This window comes from Podarcis muralis, chromosome 5, assembly GCF_964188315.1.
Source record: "Podarcis muralis chromosome 5, rPodMur119.hap1.1, whole genome shotgun sequence".
NCBI classification, from domain to species: domain Eukaryota; kingdom Metazoa; phylum Chordata; class Lepidosauria; order Squamata; family Lacertidae; genus Podarcis; species Podarcis muralis.
In genome coordinates, this window is record NC_135659.1 from 1,612,736 (window position 1) to 1,631,408 (window position 18,673).

General features: G+C 46.7%; 1 protein-coding gene and 1 long non-coding RNA gene across 6 annotated transcripts; both read left to right on the forward strand.

The window, feature by feature from the left end:
• Window positions 1-297: 297 nt before the first annotated feature.
• Window positions 298-5,435, forward strand: PIGC (phosphatidylinositol glycan anchor biosynthesis class C). 5 transcript variants are annotated; one of them, XM_028732191.2, is made up of 3 exons: window positions 298-454; window positions 1,990-2,073; window positions 3,653-5,435. In XM_028732191.2, exon 3 carries the CDS (start codon window positions 3,756-3,758, stop codon window positions 4,647-4,649), a length of 894 nt encoding a protein of 297 aa, XP_028588024.1. In that variant the 5' UTR covers window positions 298-454; window positions 1,990-2,073; window positions 3,653-3,755; the 3' UTR covers window positions 4,650-5,435. The 5 variants fall into 5 exon arrangements, with proteins under 5 accessions (XP_028588024.1, XP_028588026.1, XP_028588025.1 ...); XM_028732192.2 differs by lacking the exon at window positions 298-454 and adding an exon at window positions 490-791; XM_028732193.2 differs by lacking the exon at window positions 1,990-2,073.
• A 3,240-nt stretch (window positions 5,436-8,675) lies between these two features.
• Window positions 8,676-18,453, forward strand: LOC114598489 (uncharacterized). Its single transcript, XR_003707061.2, has 2 exons — window positions 8,676-11,660; window positions 12,622-18,453. It is a non-coding gene; the product is annotated as an uncharacterized LOC114598489 (long non-coding RNA).
• The last annotated feature ends 220 nt before the right edge of the window (window positions 18,454-18,673 follow it).

Consider the following 18,673-nt stretch of genomic DNA (forward strand, 5'->3'; position numbering starts at 1 on the left):
TAGCAAATACTTAAGGTTCCTTGTGGAAAATTCAAGTGCTTCTTATTCTCATAGTGCCAGTAGACTTGGCAGCGCAGTCCACAAGGAACTATTGTGCAAAGGAAATGAGCATTCATAAAATCTTTACATCCCATCTTTGGGATGAAAAGGGAGGAAAGGGCGCTGTCGATTGGCTGTCGGCGGGGAAGCGGCCTGGTGCGCAGGCGCGGCTGTGCCTCCCCTCGCGGTGACGCGTCACATTCCAGCTCAGCGCGTCGCGGGTCCAGCGCGGGCGGCGGACGCGGCTGCCGGAGCCCTCGCCCGCCCCCGCCCCCGCCCCTCTCCGCCCCGGCCCTCGGGAGGATGCGCCGCCGCCCGCGGGCCCCACCAGGCAGACGGCGGAGACCATGAAGGAGCCTCCCCGCCGGCTGCTGCTCCTGGCTTCCTCCTGCTTCCTCCTGGGCTGCCTGGCCGGGTGAGTCTCCTCGGCGCCCGGCGAGAGAGAGGGCCGCCGCCGCCGCCTCCGCCTCCGCTGGCTGTCAGCCTGGGCCGCTCCGGGAGGCGGGCAGCCCGCTGGAAGGGGGGGCGGTGGAATTCCGCTCCCCGTCGAGGGAGAGCAGGAGGGGAGCCCGGGAAAGAGTTCTGGCTGTTGCCCCGGGTTCCTGGCGGGGGGAGCAGAAGAGCCCCCTGGGCGGGTTTGGCCAGCTCAGCCCGGTGGGTCAGGCAGGCAGTGAGCTGCAAGGACAGACGGGGAGCAGTGATGTTGTGTCCCTGCCCTCCCTTGAGCTGCTGCTCCCCACTTCTTCAGCCTGGTAGGCTTCCCTGCGGCACATCTTGGGGGCTTTTTTCCTTTTTGGCTGTTCATCTGTGTTTGGCATAAGAACCCTGCAAATGTAGTGAACAACTAGCATGTAGGATTGTGCTTTCTGCCGAGGGACTACATTCCTGCAAGAGATTTTAAGGAGTTAAACTGCAATTCTAAACAAGAAAAGTCAGAGGGGGAAATGGGCCTTGTGTTTGATAAATTTACAAAACCAGTTGAAAAATAACGTGCTATTCTTTGCTATCAATGTGTTTCCTCCCACGGGCATGTAAGAGTGCTTTGAAAGCAGAGCAAAGATGTAGCTAAAGCACAACACTGGCCATTTCTGATGGAAATAAGTGGAGCTTCCACATGAAGTCACAGATCTCCATCTTCAGGAGGAGAGTAGCTGTTCTGTGACACTTAGGTCCATACAACCATATGCACTAACAGTATGTTTGTAGGCTGGTGTATATTTATTTTATTGGCAAGGCTGGATACCAGTATGTATTCTTATGATGCATTATGACTTGCACCAATCTGAATAATCCCCCTTTGCTTCCAGATAATTTGCTCACATAAGCAGCTTATTCAGCAGATATTTGGGGGCTTAATCCTTTCATTATTTATGAATAACTGACTAATTAATTACATTTGTATACCACCCTTCATCCATGGATCTCAGGGCATTTCACAACATAAAAATACAAGATAAAAACACAAAATACATAATAAAAAGAACAACAAAAAGCCCATAAACCAATAATCCCCTCCCCCCACAAACATTTAAAAGGGCCTTGTGGAAGAGGAATGTTTTCGCCTGGAGGGTGAGACTTAATACCCATGGATTCAAGTTACAATAAAGGAGTTTGTGACTAAATATTAGGAAGAACTTTCTGACAGTAAGAGCTTCTTCGACAGTGGAACAGTCTCCCTTGGGAAGTGATAACTTTCATTGGAGGTTTTTAAGCAGAGGTTGGGTAGCCATAAGGCTACTTAGAAGGAAGATTTCACCAATGTTTCATTCTTTCTCTAAAAAGAGGGTTGCATTATGAAAAAAGATTGAAGAACTGTAGACGGGGGAAACAGGAGAACAAATTTGATCATGATGTCACATAACAAGTGAACAAAATGCAGTTACTGCATAAACACTTAGTACATAAACACCCTCACTGTTTTGATGTTTTTGTTATTTGTACTTTCAAAAGGTGCCCTGCTGGAGGGTGACAGCTTACAGGCACACAGGCCACCTGGTGACAACGATGCCAAAGTCCGTTTGCTCTAGCTAGCAGGTAAAGCCACTGAATCAGCTGATGGCAGCATATTTGACCCATGACATAATACAATTGGTAGCCAACAGAGGCGTATTTCATAGGACAGAACCCTGCCCTATGTCCGGTGGTCATGCTTGACCCAGAAACCTATGCACAGGTGAAAGGACTTTTTTTCTCTGAGCATGCAATAATGCAAATGTGTCAAATTGAGTCAAAATGTCCATTTAGTACATGCACAAGGCTTAACCCCACCCCCCAATATTTTACCCCAAAATGCCAACCACTTGAAACTTGAGTTTGCAGATGTCTGAATTTATGGCAGGAATTCCTCCTAGGGTTAGGCAGGTACTATCTGTCTTTACACCTGAGCCAAGTGGGATGAATGGGCACTATCCCTGGGTCAATAAACCTATTTACAACAAATATAAACCCCGGGACACGCGGTCCGATCCTATATTTACTTCTATCACTGCATTCCAGGGGGCTCACTCCCTAGTGTGTGTTCAGTGAGTTTCCTTATGTCCCTCAAAATCGGGGGGGGGGGGGGGCAATTATTATTTTAAAGTTCCACAATATTTTAGCCATTCTTAGTTAAGAAACGGGTTTCCTGGATGTGAACCTAAACCAGCCAGTAAACGTACCAACTTCTCACCGGGGCCGACCAGATGCGTCAGTGGGAACCCCTTCATTGAGCCCTGCCCAGCCCGGCTGTCCTGTGGGAGGGAGTTCCCCAGCTCCCCTGGACCAGCGCCTGCCAGGGAGAAGCCTCGCCTCTCCTTCCCGGAGGCACCTGCGCGTCCGGATGTGCTGCTTGGCCTGGGAGGGGAGAAGGGCCTTCTTGGCGCACGAGGAAGGGAGGCAGGGAGCCGCCACTGCCCTCCTTCTCGGCCTCCCCACCAGGCACCCGGGCGTCCCTCCTCTCCGCCCCGGGTGCGCACCTGCCAGCCCGCGCTCTCGCCGGCTTGGGCTGCCAGCTGCGTTGTGCGCCGATCCGGGAGCCGCCGGCTGGGGCCCCGAGGGAGCGGCGGCCCATGGGAATCCCGGGGATCCTTGGCTTGGGAAATGGAGGGATCTCCAGCCCCACAAGTGGGTTCCAGGCAGCTGGCGGAGGGACGCTGGCACTGGATCAAGAAGCGGAAGTGAACGGAAATGGCACCATAAAGGTATTTTCATGCTGGGAGCTAAACACACACACACGTAAGGTACCTCCTCCCCCTTTCGGTTTCCCCTGAACAACTTTCCCGTGTGTGCCCAGCTTGCACAAGAGGAGGCCAGAGATTTTGGGGTGCTATATATGAAAGAACACATGGAGCCTAAATACCAAATCCTTGGCGTGTTTGCTCCCAAGGAAAGCCAACAGATTTTGTTGACTTCTGGTTACTGATGATCATGAAGGGCAGGAGGAAGGAGAAGCCAAGCAATGTGACTGCCTAGGAGGAGCCAAGATAGTGGGCCCTGTTTCCGAAACAGTCGGATGGTGGGGTCCCCAAGTGTTGTAGCACAGCTTCTCTTGGTGGTTTCTCTCTGTGGCCATGGGAACTGACTGCTGTGCTTTTGACCTGCAGATCTTGGCTTGATGGACTTGTTTTCTTTCTAGGTGCCAGCAGTGACCTAGAAAACCAGGGACAAGTCTGGGCATGAGTTCCATCATCCATTGATGTTGTAAGGAAGAGCCGTGAGACAGGGACTTGGCCGGAGTCATGCTGCCTGCTCAGCTGGCACCAAACACACGGCAGCGCTGGCAGAAAGTGTTGTATAAAAGGCAGCCCTTTCCTGATAACTATGTGGACCAGAGTTTCCTAGAGAAGCTACGCAAGAACATCCATGCCCGCAAGTACCAGTACCGGGCGGTGGTGTTTGAGTCCGGAGTGGTCATACAGCAGCTGTGCAGCGTCTGCGTCTTTGTCGTCATCTGGCGGTACATGGATGTGGGGCTGCTGGCTCCCCAGTGGTTATTTGGCGCTGGCTTGGTGACTTCCTTGATAGGTTACGTCCTTTTTGACGTATTGGACTCGGGAATGGGGAGAAACCAGAGCGGCCAGACGCGTTGGGCAGATCTGAAAAACACGGTGGTGTTTGTGGCCTTCACCTACGGCTTCTCCCCAGTGTTGAAAACACTGACTGAGTCCATCAGCACAGACACCATTTATGCCATGTCTTCTCTCATGCTCCTGGGACATCTGATCTTCTATGACTACGGCGCCAATGCTGCCATTGTGTCCAGCACTCTGTCCCTTAACATGGCCATCTTTGCCTCGGTCTGCTTGGCCTCGCGGTTGCCTCGCTCCTTGCACGCCTTCGTCATGGTGACATTCGCTATCCAGATCTTTGCCCTGTGGCCCATGCTGCAAAAGAAGCTCAAAGCCCGGACTCCCCGCTGCTATGTTGTCGCCACTTTCCTCTTTGCTCTGTCTGCCTTGGTGGGCCTGCTGACCATCTCCAGTGTTGGCATGGTTCTCTTTGCCCTTCTTCTCGTCTCCATCTCCTGCCTGTGTCCTTACTGCCTCATCAAGCTGCAGCTCTTCAAAGACAACATCCACGGGCCTTGGGATGAAGCTGAAATCAAGGAAGACCTCTCCAAGTTCCTCATGTAAAGCAGGCGAGGCCCTAAGAAAGGCAGCTGCCGATGCCAAAACAAATATAAAACTGCATCTCTGCTGAGATACTGGGGCCTTGTGAATAGGTGTGGGTCAATCTGAACTTCATTCTATCATTTATTACTGCAGAGCATGGCAGAAGTATCAAAGGTTGACATAGCCTAAAAGGACAAGAGTGACCCTGCTACCAGTCTGATCCCAGCCTTGTGTCCTGAAAGGCATTCAGGTCTATTCTGACTTCCTCACACCCTGCATAAAGGCCAGCACATGCTGATTTCGTTACCAGGTACAGTCTGTTCATCCCCTGAATGGAGACCATCAAAATAATGTCAGGGTAATTTGAAGGCAGAGACAAAAGGGAACCAGCTCAGTCACAGCCAGCTAGAAGGAGAGTCTTCCAAGCTCTTAATTTGCAAGATGGTGAGGTGATAAATGGGCATGAACTCTGGGGGAAATACCTTGGGAACTCTGGGAGTTGCTCACCTCAAAGCTTCCTCCCTTCTCCGTGAAGGAAAAGGGTAGAAAGGAACCCTAAAATGTGTAGCCCGTGGCTCTCCTAGCTCCCACAAGGACCTTCATTCAGCACCCAAGGAACCAACATGCGCGTGCTTAAGGACAGATATACTCTTCCTCCCCAACTCTCCATTTCATCTCTCTTTAGATCAAGGTGTGTGCGTTGCAGGATTTGCTGCCTGCTTACATTGCAATTTTGCTGTCTGAAGCAGCATTTATACATAATGCATGTCTCTTCTATGTCATATATTAAACCAACTTTCTCTATTCCTTTGGTGTGAAAACTTAACATTTCTAAGAGAGCAAAGAAGTGTTGTCTCCTATCAAGCACAATTTTTTTGCCCAGATGTGGGAGGAAAATACCAAAAGTATCCACTTCCTTTTGAAAAGAGATGTCTTTCTACTGAGTTGGTTTACCTGTGAGTAAATAAAATAGCAAGAAGTGTGCATGCATGCCATGAGACCAGGGCGATGTAGCCGCAAGCCTTTTCTTCTGAGTTGTGGTCTCCCTGGTCAGAGCTTAGACACAGCAGCACAAAACCTACAGGAACTGCAAAGGCCTTCTGCCCTGTTGAGTTCCCGGCCAATCTGAACCATCCAAGGCACACCTGATTTATCTAGAGACCCTGATGGAAGAAGCTCAGCATCTGACCCCACAGGAGTCCCATTAGTGCTTAGCAGCATCCCTCAAGGATTAGAATCCCCCCCCAATCCTGTACACAGGACCCCCCCCCTTTTGCACTCATCTCATATTAAGGGAAACATGATCACCTAGAGTGGGAAAGTTAGATCCCATGGTATGCACTTTTAGATTCCTATGTAAAGCCCTCCTCAAGGCGTCCAAACTAAGGGATAGGAATACATTTGGGTTCAAATTCTGTGGGGAGGACAGGGAAGATCATACATGTCAGAGAACAGCCTGTGGCGTTATCGCCATGTTCCTTATTTCTCCTGCCACCCAATGTTCTATTTTAGATAATGTTTTTTCAAAAAGAAAGAAAGAAACATATCCACAATTGGAGGCAAAGTCACATTCCAATGTTATTTCTTGATTTAAATTCTCTTTCAAAAATGTCTATAATGCCCATTGGGATCTGATAGTTTATCCATGGTTTTCACAGGAACTTTATGTCTAACCTTACGTGATAGGCTTGGGGACAGCTAGGGTCTGCTAGGCTCGTCTGTTCAAAAAAGAATTTATAAAGAATATTCCTATTTTCTTAGCTGTGTTTCTTGTATAATTTCATTATTGGGTATGTTGCTCCAAGTGTCCAAGTGGAAGAATTTAGTATAAATCTTGAACAACATTACCAGTTCCTGAATGGGTGAGCTGAAGGGTTTTCATCACTTCTTAATTGCTTTTTTCCTTTAAAAAGATTGCAAAGGTTATGTTTTTTTTTAAAAAAAGCCCAATAATGTTCCTGCAGAACAATTCACATTGGGGCTGCTCTGCAATCCAGCATCCAAGAATTCGGATGGACCATGAGCTAGATGAGGTTATTTTTAGGATTACTGTTAAGAAAGGTAGCTGTACAGTGGATATATGAGCAACTCTGGAGGGTGGAAGTGTGTGTGTGTGTGTGTGTGTGTGTGTGTGTGTGTGTGTGTGAGAGAGAGAGAGGGGGGGGGGAGAGAGAGAGAGGGAGGGAGGGAGGGAGGGAGGGAGAGAGAAGGTGCCACTTTTGTAGTAACCGTTCCTTCAACTTCCAATGCACTGAAGTAACAGCAGCAGGGGGAGCTCCAATATCCTTCAAAGTGTCTGGCTGAATGAAATGGAAATAAAGCTGGAGTGGAATGTGCCTGTTTTGGCAAGAGACAGCCCCCTCCCCAATTCACGATCCTCAGGAGCCTCCGGCCATTTATCAGGGAGAAGAGAGAGCAGCTCTCTGCACAGGACTTCACCTCTCTTGAGACCTAGAAACCCTCTGAAAAATTACTTGGAAGGCACGGAAAACTTTTCCAGGCACATCTAGCAACCAGAAGGAAACTCGGACGTTTTCCTGAGACTAGTTCTCTGATGGTCTGCTGGACTTTTACTTCAGAAGCAAAGACCAGAACATTTGTAACGTTTCCACACGAGTTGGCCGTTTGTGTGAAACTGCCACCCTTTGTTCATTCATTAATAGCAGAGAATCCGAGTGACTTTGCTGCCGGTCCTCTGCATTGCAGAGTTTAATGTGTTGTCTTCTTTACACATGGCATAGTGTCTTTAAAATACAGAAATTCAGTTGTATGCCAGCATATCCAATGTGGACGGGCAAAGGGCTTTTGAGGCTGGGGGAACGGGACACCATGTCTCTTAACTGGCAGCTTTCTCCCTGTAGCTGTCACCCTTGGTTCGCATCCCTGTTGAGCATGGCAGCGACATTACTAATAAATAGTCTCTCAGTTATTTCCCAATTGATCAGTTCCTTTTCCTTGCTGGGCAGCTTCAGTAGTTTATTTCCTTGTTATTATTTGTCCTTTATATTTATTAATTAAAAATAACGTCACATTTTCTTTCCATTTTTTCCAAAACGAGGCCCATAGTGGTGACATAAAATGTATTAAACAGCCATAAAATTTGTAATAATTTGTGCAATTTGTAATCACCTTGCAGGGACGTGGGTGGCGCTGTGGGTTAAACCACAGAGCCTAGGGCTTGTCGATCAGAAGGTCGGCGGTTCGAATCCTTGCCACAGGGTGAGCTCCCGTTGCTCGGTCCCTGCTCCTGCCAACCTAGCAGTTTGAAAGCATGTCAAAGTGCAAGTAGATAAATAGGTACCACTCCGGCGGGAAGGTAAAAGGCGTTTCCGTGCGCTGCTCTGGTTCGCCAGAAGCGGCTTAGTCATGCTGGCCACATGACCCGGAAGCTGTATTCTGGCTCCCTCGGCCAGTAAAGCGAGATGAGCGGCGCAACCCCAGAGTCAGCCACGACTGGACCTAATGGTCAGGGGTCGCTTTACCTTTAATCACCTTGCTTAAAAAAAAAATAGTGGTAGTATGAGGGATGAAGACAACAACTGTTTTGGGGGTGGTTTTTTTTTTTGTACTATAGCTTTGTCAGAACTTTAGCAAGACAAAACTCCTTCAAGTAATTGTTGGTCTGGGGACAGACTTCCTCCAAAATTTCATTCCACATCAGCAAGGTAATTCCTCCCAACTAAGGCATGGGCAGGAATACTTGAAGACGCAGCAGCTGCAAAGTGCAGCCCATAAACGCAGGTTCTGGTCCACAAGCAGCTGTCCTTCTTGGCAGATGGCGAGGGGAGGCCCTCCCCAGGTGAGTGGCGCCCCCTGTGGGCAGACGCAGGGTAACTTGGGAGCCTGGCTGCTGCCTGCCCATATGTTGTGCCTCTGTTCTCACTCCCTGGGCTGCGAGGGCAGCATGACAGGACCCCAAACAGGTTTTGCAAACAGATGTGTCAATGTGGAGAACTGAAAATAAGGCAGGGACCCTGTGGCACCATCGGTCAGTGCGCCTTGTTGTGGACCAGAATGTTGGTTCGAGTCCAGTGAGGGATGGCTTTGGGCAGGATTCCTTCCCTGCAGCAGGGTGGTCCCTTCCAACTCTATGAAGGGAGAAATGGAACTGGACGGATTTGCCATCCCTCTCTCCAAGCAGGGCTATTTGGCCAAGGGGAACGCGCATGCTTCACTCATGCTCTGGGGTCACAAGCAGCACCTGTACGCCCAGGAGGGGCCACAGCCTGTGGAAGAGCCCAGCGACCTCGGAAGCCTAGCCCAGAGCAGGGCTTTTTGTGTGGCTGCCCCTGTTCTGTGAAACAGCCATGCTGTCGAGATATGGCCATTCCGGAAACAGCTGAAGAAGCTTCCCCAGCTAGAGAAACGGGTCTTTAGTAGGATCCTATGCAATCATAGGACTTTTCTCATTCCAGCAATGAGAAATTATGTTCTCCCTGTGTGGCTTCTGAAAGTACGTGGAAAAAAAACAATAAAAAATAGGTGTCAGAAGGAAAACACGCCACCAAACCCAAACAGAGCGCTGCAGAAACATTTAAAAAACGAAGGAAAAAGCAGTTTCAGAAAGAGTGGGAGATAAGATGGTCCTGTTCCAATTCTAACCAACTAAAGGAAAGTTTATATAAAAACAACCACTTGGTTAGTGACTCAAGAGGAAAGAATTTATCCTTTTTCTTAAGGGAAGCCCTTGGAAATAACATGACTAATAAGAGGATTGATCTTGTCTAACTGGCCACAAGTTAAATTTGACAGCAATTTCATCTTAAAATATATACATAATATGCCTGATAAAAGCTAGCTGTAGCCCAAAAGTTCAGGTCAATAAATAAGCCAGGAACTAACTGCTTGTTACTGTACATGCAAATATGTGTAACAGAGCCCCAGTGCCTTGGAAAAAAATAGCTTGGGGAAGGAGACATTAACTCTCTACCTGCTGTTTCTCTGCTCAAATCACACCCCAAGTCTCAACAGAGAAAAATGGGAAGGCAAAATGATATACATATGCTTCTATGATCTACATTATGTTCTTTCAAACCTTTCCTTTTTTAAAAAATACACCCTTGCATTTAATATGTAGTTAAGCAGTTCGTAGAATTACAGAATTCTAGAGTTGGAAGGGACCCCAAGGGTCATCTAGTCCAACCCCTGCAATGCAGGGATTATAGCAAAAGCATCCATGACGGAGGGCCATTTAACCTCTGCTTAGAAACCTCCAAGGAAGGAGAGTCCACAACCTCTCCAGGGAAACTCTTCCACTGCTGAACAGCCCTTACTGTCAGAAAGTTCTTCCTGATTTTAGTTGGAATCTCCTTTCTTGTAACTTGAAGCCACTGGTTCAAGTCCTGCCCTATGGAGCCAAAAACAAGCCTTGCTCCATCTTCCCAAGTTCAAAATCTAAATGCAATATTGCAATAAAGAATACATATAATATCACTGCAACACAAGCCTAAACAATTAACAGTTCATGTAACATACACCAACATTTAAAGAAGCCCACAGCTTGTCATTTGTAGACATTGGGGTGCCAGCTACTATTTCGAATTAAGATGGCAAGCAAAAACGCCGCTTTGGGATGTGAACAGATTGTGCTTCACTCAGTGTTTTGCCCCTGCACCAGAAAACATCAGAGGGACTTCTTGGTGCTTTGAAAAAAAAATGCTTGTCACCCATCCCAAAGTGTTTCATGAAACATTTTTGCATTAGTTCAACCAAGTATTAGTTTTGCAGTAGTTTTTTTGACTATCCGACATCTGTAAACTGCAGTGCAGAAAATATTCTCCAAGCAGATCATCCTTTAACACATCAGCTTTTTTTAAAAAATTGAAATCATTACAGAGCATTTGCTCACATTTAGTCTGAGTGATATTAGAAATAAATACAATGTTTTGGGATTGGATATTATAATGGTCTAAAAGTAAGGATACTTCACAGAAAACTTTAACTACAATGCAATGAAACTTACTATGGTTGGGTTTTGTTTTTTTTACTGTACATCAAAGCTAATATAAATGAAGAGTTATAAAAACCCACCACTGAAGTTGTAAATAAGAATTGCCAACCTTGCAGGCACTAAGTTGAATTAGATCAGCCTGCTGGCTTTGAAGGTGCATTCAATTAGATGGTGGAGGGTGGGGCCAACATTTGCCTTGGCTTCTGCATCCGTTCTGTGTTCCAGCTGGACTGCAGAAGAAGGGTGTGGGCTGAAGAGGGGGAGAACTGAAAGACACATTGGAAGCGGAGGGAACTCATGAGCAATCTCCAAAAGAGGACTCTTACAAGTGTGGAGCTTGATAAACGGGAAATTGGTGAGTTCTAGGAGTCAGGCTGCAAACGCTTCCTCAGGTACCCCAACAGAAGAACTTCCGCTGGGCTTTTTTCAACCTAGTGCCTAAACACTGTCATGTGCATTTGATGTTTTGTCCACTTCCACTATATTTTCTCAAAATGTGGAGGACCCCAAGACACGGCAGAAGGAGATGGATGGGAGAGCTCTCTGGCAGGAGTTGGCTTCTCAATCAGCTCCTTTGGGAGCAGAATAGTGTGATATATGTATTTGTATGATCCCACTTTTTACAACACATTTGCTTGAGGGCAAACACAATAAATCAAGTACACCCAAGGATGGCTCTCCAGGCAGCTCCTCCTCCATCCTCATCCCAGCTCTTTCAGCTGCTCTGCACAGTACTTGGTTTTCAGACCCCACAACATCCTGGGGGTTGGTGGGGTGAGGCAGAATGGATAGAGGGGGTGGGGGTGAGGACTCTTCCCTGCTGGCCAGGATGAATCCCTGACACCAGATCCTCTCATTCCCCCTCACCCTTCCATGAGATGAAGGTGTTTTCAAGGTGAGGCAATATTGGTCACTTCCATTCTTGGCAGAATTAGACTTTCAGTGGACATCAGGACAGCTGGCGTCCCCCATTCCTCCTAGGGCTTGTCTCTGTGGAAGTTTTGCAATCTGTTCAGGAAAGTACCATCACCGGCAAGTGTGGACTACCAAGCACACAGCAAGCAATTGTCCCTCCCAAGAAGGTAGGCTGCATTTAATTACACTTACATTTGGCTGCAATATTTAATTTGCTTACTCTGCTATCCCTCATGAGCTCAGGTGGTTGAGCATTGCAACTTCTGCCTTATCAATGTTTATAAAGATGTTAGCAAAGCTCAGAGTTAACACTCAGTTGATAAGATGTGATTAAACCCCAATTTTCAGGGAAAGAATCAGCTCTCAGCACCATGGGAGTTAGCTGTTGCCCAATATCTTAAATTTCCTGTCTAAGAAAATATTGGCAAGGAGGGTTAAGCCTCCTGCCTTGAATGATGATGGGGGACTAAAGGGCCCCAATTATTAATCACTCAGTCACTTTTTTTGTAAAACAAAAGGAATGTGTTTTACTGCTGTTGAACAAGCTCCAGTATGATCAATTCCTGTTTTTTTTAAAGTTATTGTAATGGTTCATTAGACAGCTGAAGACAATAACATGTAAAATACACAGAATTTAGCAATCTAAGTTCCTTTAACTGCACCCCCACATAATTAGGTGTGTAGAAATTCACTATCGTTGCTGTCATTGATTATTTCACACTGAGAAGTATATCACATAGTAGCTGCCATGTATTTCTGCTGTTGTTACATGAAATTTGTCAAGCATGCCAAAATTGGTGTGGTGCGTTTCACAGCAGTATATATGTGAATGTGTGTATATTCAAAGCACCCCATTTTCCAGCTTAACCATAAAATAGCCGCAGGCCCCTGACTGGCACTTGGTATCCAATTATCACCATTCAATCCTCTTTTGCTACATTTTAATTTCAGCTCTCATGATTTCATGGGAAATTAATCTCTGTGTATGATGATTTTATTTCATCCTATTTGTTGTAAAGCAACAATTTCTAATTGCAATCCTCATTACTAGGGTTGCGCTTAATGAACCTCTTTGGTGCAACCACGTTTTCCCCATTTGCACACTGACTTCTCTCTTTTTCTTTTCAGGCTGTTCCTAGGAATAGTGCCCTTGCCTCATAGTCCATGGCTGGTGTGGGAAGTGTCAGGCCTGGCGCCCAATTACAGACCTCCAGGCTCCTATGGGACGAGTGCGGAGGTGCACCTCCGTCTCAGCCAGCCTCTCTCCCTGGGCTGCACCCATCTCACCTGCTCTACTGGTGCAAACACCCCTTCCCCACCTGGGACGTGCCCTTGAACGCGGACAAGGTCTCTCCCTTCCCCAGACGGAGCACAGAGAGGGGTGTGTGTGTGCAGAAACAAGCCTAGTACACAAAGGTAAAATTCACATTTGTGGCTCAGCCTCTTGTAGTCCCTGGCCATGCACAGCACTCAGAATTATGTCCACAAGGGAATGTGGCCTTCAATTGGGGGAAAAGGCTGCCCCCTGCCGGGCTGTATGCCAGCATGAATGAGGGAATCTCTTGTTTGGCTTTGTTTTCTCTCAATGATATCACCACATAGCCAAATCTGATTAGCTTTATGACAAGACTACAGTACCTTAAGAAGCAGCACACCCATTTGAGAAAAGAAATGTGGTGGAAGGCTGAAGAAGCATCAGCCCAGGACTCTAAAGAGGCTCTGCTATGGCGCTGCCTGAGCAGCGGAGATGGAAAAGGCGACATAAGCCTAGGTTGAAGGTGCATTGGAGAAGCCTGGACGATCTGCTGCACTACCAATACTTTCACCCTTTTTCAAATACATTTCCTAGGAGTCAGATATGTTCATGAAAAACAGGTTCTTCCCTTCACATTTGGCCCAGTCCTAGCCGTTACGACTGAATCACATTTGTGCATAAAACCCCAAATCCTCATGATGCACACATATTTTGAATGCACCCCTCTGTAAATGATCAGAGCACCTTATGGAGCTGAGATTATTGTGTGTTCCTGACTTGTGTAGACAGCTTGCGTGAGGCAGCGAGTCATTCTGGTGGTCCAAGGAGGAAAAGAGCCTTCAGACAGTCCTACATTTAAAAAGAAGAATTAAAAAGAGGTTGATCACAGCAGTTTCTCCTGCACATCTGAAAAAGGGCTTATACTTCTGAGCTGCTTTTGACCACTGCCACAGTAATCCAATTCATAATACTTTTTGCAGCAATGTCTGTCACACTGCAACTGACTGCTGTCCAAGAGCTCTTAAAGGAGAACGCAGGACGATAGATGGGGCCTGAAACTGGCTTGTGGGCAGGTCAACCAGGAGTAGCTCAAGGTATTGTTACACGCTGCCCCAATGCTGAGATGAAGCAAGATTCCAGGGACTTGTGCTCCTTTGGCGTGAGGCCCAGTGGAGATGGCAGTGCCTCTAAGAAATAGGATTTAGTTACACATATTTCCTCCTGGCTTTGATGGGGAGGCTGCCTCTTGCTGCTCATAGCTTCAGCAAGCTTGGGTCGAGAACAGAATCCAGCCATGCTTCCCGGTCTCTTGAGTGCAGCCTCTCCCAGCCAGCCCTGCATGTAAAAGGGACATCTTCCTCTGCCCCCCCCCCATCATGACACCCCTGTAACCCTGGCAACCTCCCCTTCCCAACTCTCCTAGGGTCTTTTGCTAACTCACACCTGGGGGAGAAACTCCGCCCCCTTCTTACCTTTGGTCAGGGCAACTCTGCCCTCACCTGTCTTGCTCTGTGATAGCACCTCTCTAAGCCAGGCTCCTGAGGAACTTCACATTTAGCAACTTCAGAAATTACGGGGAGAACCTGGAACCCAGGAATTTCAGGGGACCCTCGCCCCCTGCAAACCTTGCCCTTGCCCCCTGCAAATCTTATTCAATCCTTGAAGCTCCGCTTCCTATGTCCTTACCGTTTTCACAGCTATTTCTATTAAACCAACAGTCTCAAACTGTGTTATTCAGAAACGCACAAAAATACATTGCAAAGTCCCATTATTCTACTACCATGTTTGATTCCCTGTCTCAGACACACGCACAGCGGTGTACATCCCAACAGTCAGTCCCCTTTGTGTGCCATGCCAAGCACTTTTGCCACGTATACACTAAGCACATGGACTGGATGTGGCTGTGAGACCCGTTGCTCTGATACTGAAGGAGCAGAACCAGATCTCCCTCCGAATTTCTCTGGCTGTGAGCTGTGAGCCTGTCTTGGTCCTGTGTTACTCCAGGATGCCCTGACCTTGTCGGAAGACATGGGGGGGGGGCAGGCTGGGAAGAGTCCTGCCACTTCACCTGGTCACCTTCTATGCTTAATCTGCTGGAGTTAGTGTGTTTCAGGAGGGCTGTCTAGTGGTAGTAATAAAGGTACCATTTTAAAAATAAAATGTTCTGAAAACGGAAGGAATGGCACTGGTGAGTGCCACTGCTTGTCATCTGTGATGCCACAAGCACTATCTAGAAAGAACTTGAGGCACTCCTAATGGACAAATATTGCAGTTGGACTGCTTGGGGTGTGCAGTTTGTATGCAACGTGTTACCTCAAGGAAAATTACCAGGATCCCACAGCATAACAATGTAACACACTAGCTCACAGCAACAGCCCAATGCATTTTGCTTGAAGCAAGGAATCCATATTGTTTTACCCATGGTGTTAAACATGCAATAATAATTTCAATAACTGACCATTTGCTGCCCTTCAATGAGGCGGGTCACCTTAGCCTGCTTAATGGACAGGCTCAGTTAACTGACTGCTCAGTTGTTGTGCACAGCATCCAAATCCAGCACCAGACTTTTGCTATCAGAATAGACTGTCCAAGACTAGCTGAGTGGAGCCTAAGGCTCATGAACAACACAGGCAACAAGCAAGGGCTCATGGAAAACAGATCATGGGACAGGTAGTCTATTCCAGCAGTTCCCAAACTGAGAACCAAGGAAAAGGTTGACAAGACAAAGAAAAGTCCTGCCTATTCTCTGCCAGTTCAGCCTAGTTCATTTTTTGCACAGAAAATGATTTCTTTAAAAAATGATACAGAGGAGGAGCCTCGGGGTGATGTTTTACACATGCATATTTGGATCTGGTCCCATTTTTCCCTTTACGTATTCCTCTAGTTGTTTTCATTTGTTCCACATGTTCATATGTTTGTGAAATTAATTGTGTGCATTTGCAGCCCTGGAACAAATCTCTGCCTCAGCGCAGCACCAAAAGAACATTGTAGAAGTTATCAGATAGTTTGCAAATATGCTTCTCTTTTGACATTAGAAAGAATAAGCACAGCTATTGTCACTGAGACTAATGCAATCTATAATAAACAGAGCAAGAGTGCTCACAGGAGAATTGTATAAAGCATAAAAAGGTACCCCTGCCCGTACGGGCCAGCTGAAGTTCTCACCCTGGGCCAGCAGGGGGATACTGTAGATAGTTATGCAAATAAGGGATTGCAAGTGACGTTCAGTGATTGGATAGTTTTAGAAAATTGTTACATTTACATTGTACTGGAGCTCTATATAAGCAGGCTGACTGAACCCTTCAGTTCTGTCCTGGCCTGTGAATAAACAAGAGCTGTTTGAAGAATCGCTGTGTCGTCTGATATGTTCACCCACAACTTAACATAAATAATGAGGGTTTAAGCCTGCACCTCAACAACTTGGGATCAGTCCCTGGACCCTGCTGTGGGGCAAGCAGCTGGAAAAATCCTGGTGAGAATGATGCTTCTGCACTGGACTTCCCACCCCGAAACAGTACCTGCTGTAGGCCAGGGAGCAAGAACAGGAAAGCACCTCCTCCCTTTCCACAGGAACACACATTCGACTGAGGCCCACCTCAAGCAGCTGTTTCTTCCCTTCCAAAAAGGCCTGCCACCACATAAGCATATTCAAGATGTCCTTCAAGCAGCTGCCTGCTGCTTCACATGGCTGGCAGGCAGCAATGCAAATTCAAGAGCCCCTGAGCTTGCTTTTCAAGGGGATGCTTGATGTGGCCAGCAGGCAGCAAAACAAATACATCAACACCCCAGTTGATTCCCTGCACTTCTTCTTCCCACTGCATTTCCCAAACACTCATCCATGGCCAGACCAGCTGCCCACTGCCTGCTCAACTAGGCCACCACAACAAGCCAAAGGTGCCTGGCCCCAGCACTTCTCCTCCCTCCTCTCTCGCAATTTCAAAAAGCCCTTACATATGCAGCAAACCTTCTCTCCCAATTCCCCCTGCCCTGAGTTTCTTCAACCCTCATGCAATCAAAGCAGTAGGACTAAGTTTCTGTTTACCAAGAAAATGATTTTCACTGAGAACCATGTCAGCATTTCTGGTTTCTATTCTGCTGGGTTAGTTTGGTTTCCATTCTTGGTCACTGCCCCTACCTGGTCCTCAAAAGGACATCCAGGTCCAGCAGCATTCCCAGGCTTCTCATCTGACCACAGAAGGCACCACAAGTCCTTTCCTTATATTATCATTGCACTTCTAGCACTTCCAAATCTTCTTACATTTGCAGAAGCAGCATTTGATCACAGGAAGCAGCATTCATCTGAGCTGCCTCCAAAAAAGCTCAGAGAGTCGGAATCTGGCAGCCATTCTCGATAGGAGAAGACTTGGAGATCTCTTTAAACCTCTTGCTGACTAGCTGGATGTGCACATGTCTGTGTACATTAAAATAAATAAATGCATTTGCGACATCTGAGGTGGGTCTGAGGTGGGTCAACCATGCTTGACATTGTTTCTCAGTGAAGGAATTTGCTTCTCTTGAAGACTTGCCAAAGGCTGCTCGTGGCCTTCCTGAAGTGCTGTGAAATTGGCTCCCCTGAGTGGACAACCTACTGTATGTCTGGACTGAACCATTTCAGACCACAGAGGGGGCTTTGCATAGCTTATCTGGTACTGAGAAGTGAACAAGTCCCTGTTGGGTCACTCCATCGTGGTTTTCATTGCTTGTTGTAGCATAAGAGCTACAGATGTTGAGAGTGAGCTAGAACTTTTGAAAATGGCACATATATATTATAATATACAGTGGTACCTTGGTTGTCGAACGTAATCCATTTCGGAAGTCCTTTCAACTCCCGGAACCATTCAAAAACCAAGGCATGGCTTCCAATTGGCTGCAGGAGCTTCCTGTACTCAATCGGAAGCCGCGGAAGCTGTGTCGCACGTTCGGCTTCCAAACAACGTTCGCAAACCAGAACACTCACTTCCAGGTTTGCAGTGTTCAGGAGCCAATTTGTTTGGGAGCCAAGCCATTCGAGAACCAAGGTACCACTGTATCAAACAAATTTAAGTTTGTAAATGTGCATCCACATAACAGGTTCTGCTTGTAGGAAGCTCCTGCAGCCAATCAGAGGCCGCGGAAGCCCCGTCGAACATTCAGGTTCCAAAAGAACGTTCACAGACCAGAACAACTACTCCCAGGTTTGTGCCATTCGGGAGCCAAAACATCCGCGTTCATCCGAGACCAGGGAGAAGAGTCAGTGGAAGAAGATTGGAAAAAATTTAAAGTATATTTACAGAAACATTGTAAAATTAATGAATGCTAGAAGGATGCTGGAATGAAGTTACATGGTTTTAGCAGAAATGTTATAAAGAACTAAGTAAAAATGGATTGTTAATGGGCCAAAGTGTAAAATTTAAGGTCAGATTGTGTTAAGATAAATTATAGAACAAAAATTGAGAAAGATGGAAAGGATTTGCTGAAATAGTTAATTGAATTAGAATACAAAAAAGGGAGGTGTGAGGAGGTCGATGAAACAAGTAAATGAAAGACAAAGATATGGAAATACTGGATGTGTTTTTAAATGTTTTTGTCTTTAAATGTTTTTGTTTTACTTATTGTCTTCTTGTATTGTTTTTTATTTTTATTTTTTGCTTTTTATTTTTGAAGTATTGTAACCTTTTATTGTCTCTTTTTTTTCTGTAACTGTTAAACTTTTAATAAATATCATTTTTTAAAAAAACAAAACATCTGCGTTCCAGGGCATTCGGGATCCAAGGTATGACTGTACATTCTTATGCCCAACTGGGAGCACTGAAAACATCCCTAAGATAGAAGTCACTTTCCCCACTGGATCTTCCCAAATACAAACCCAACCTGCCAGATCACCTCTCTCCTCTCCCCTCCATCACTGATCTGCAGTGGCCCCTATCAACTAGATAAACCAGCAGA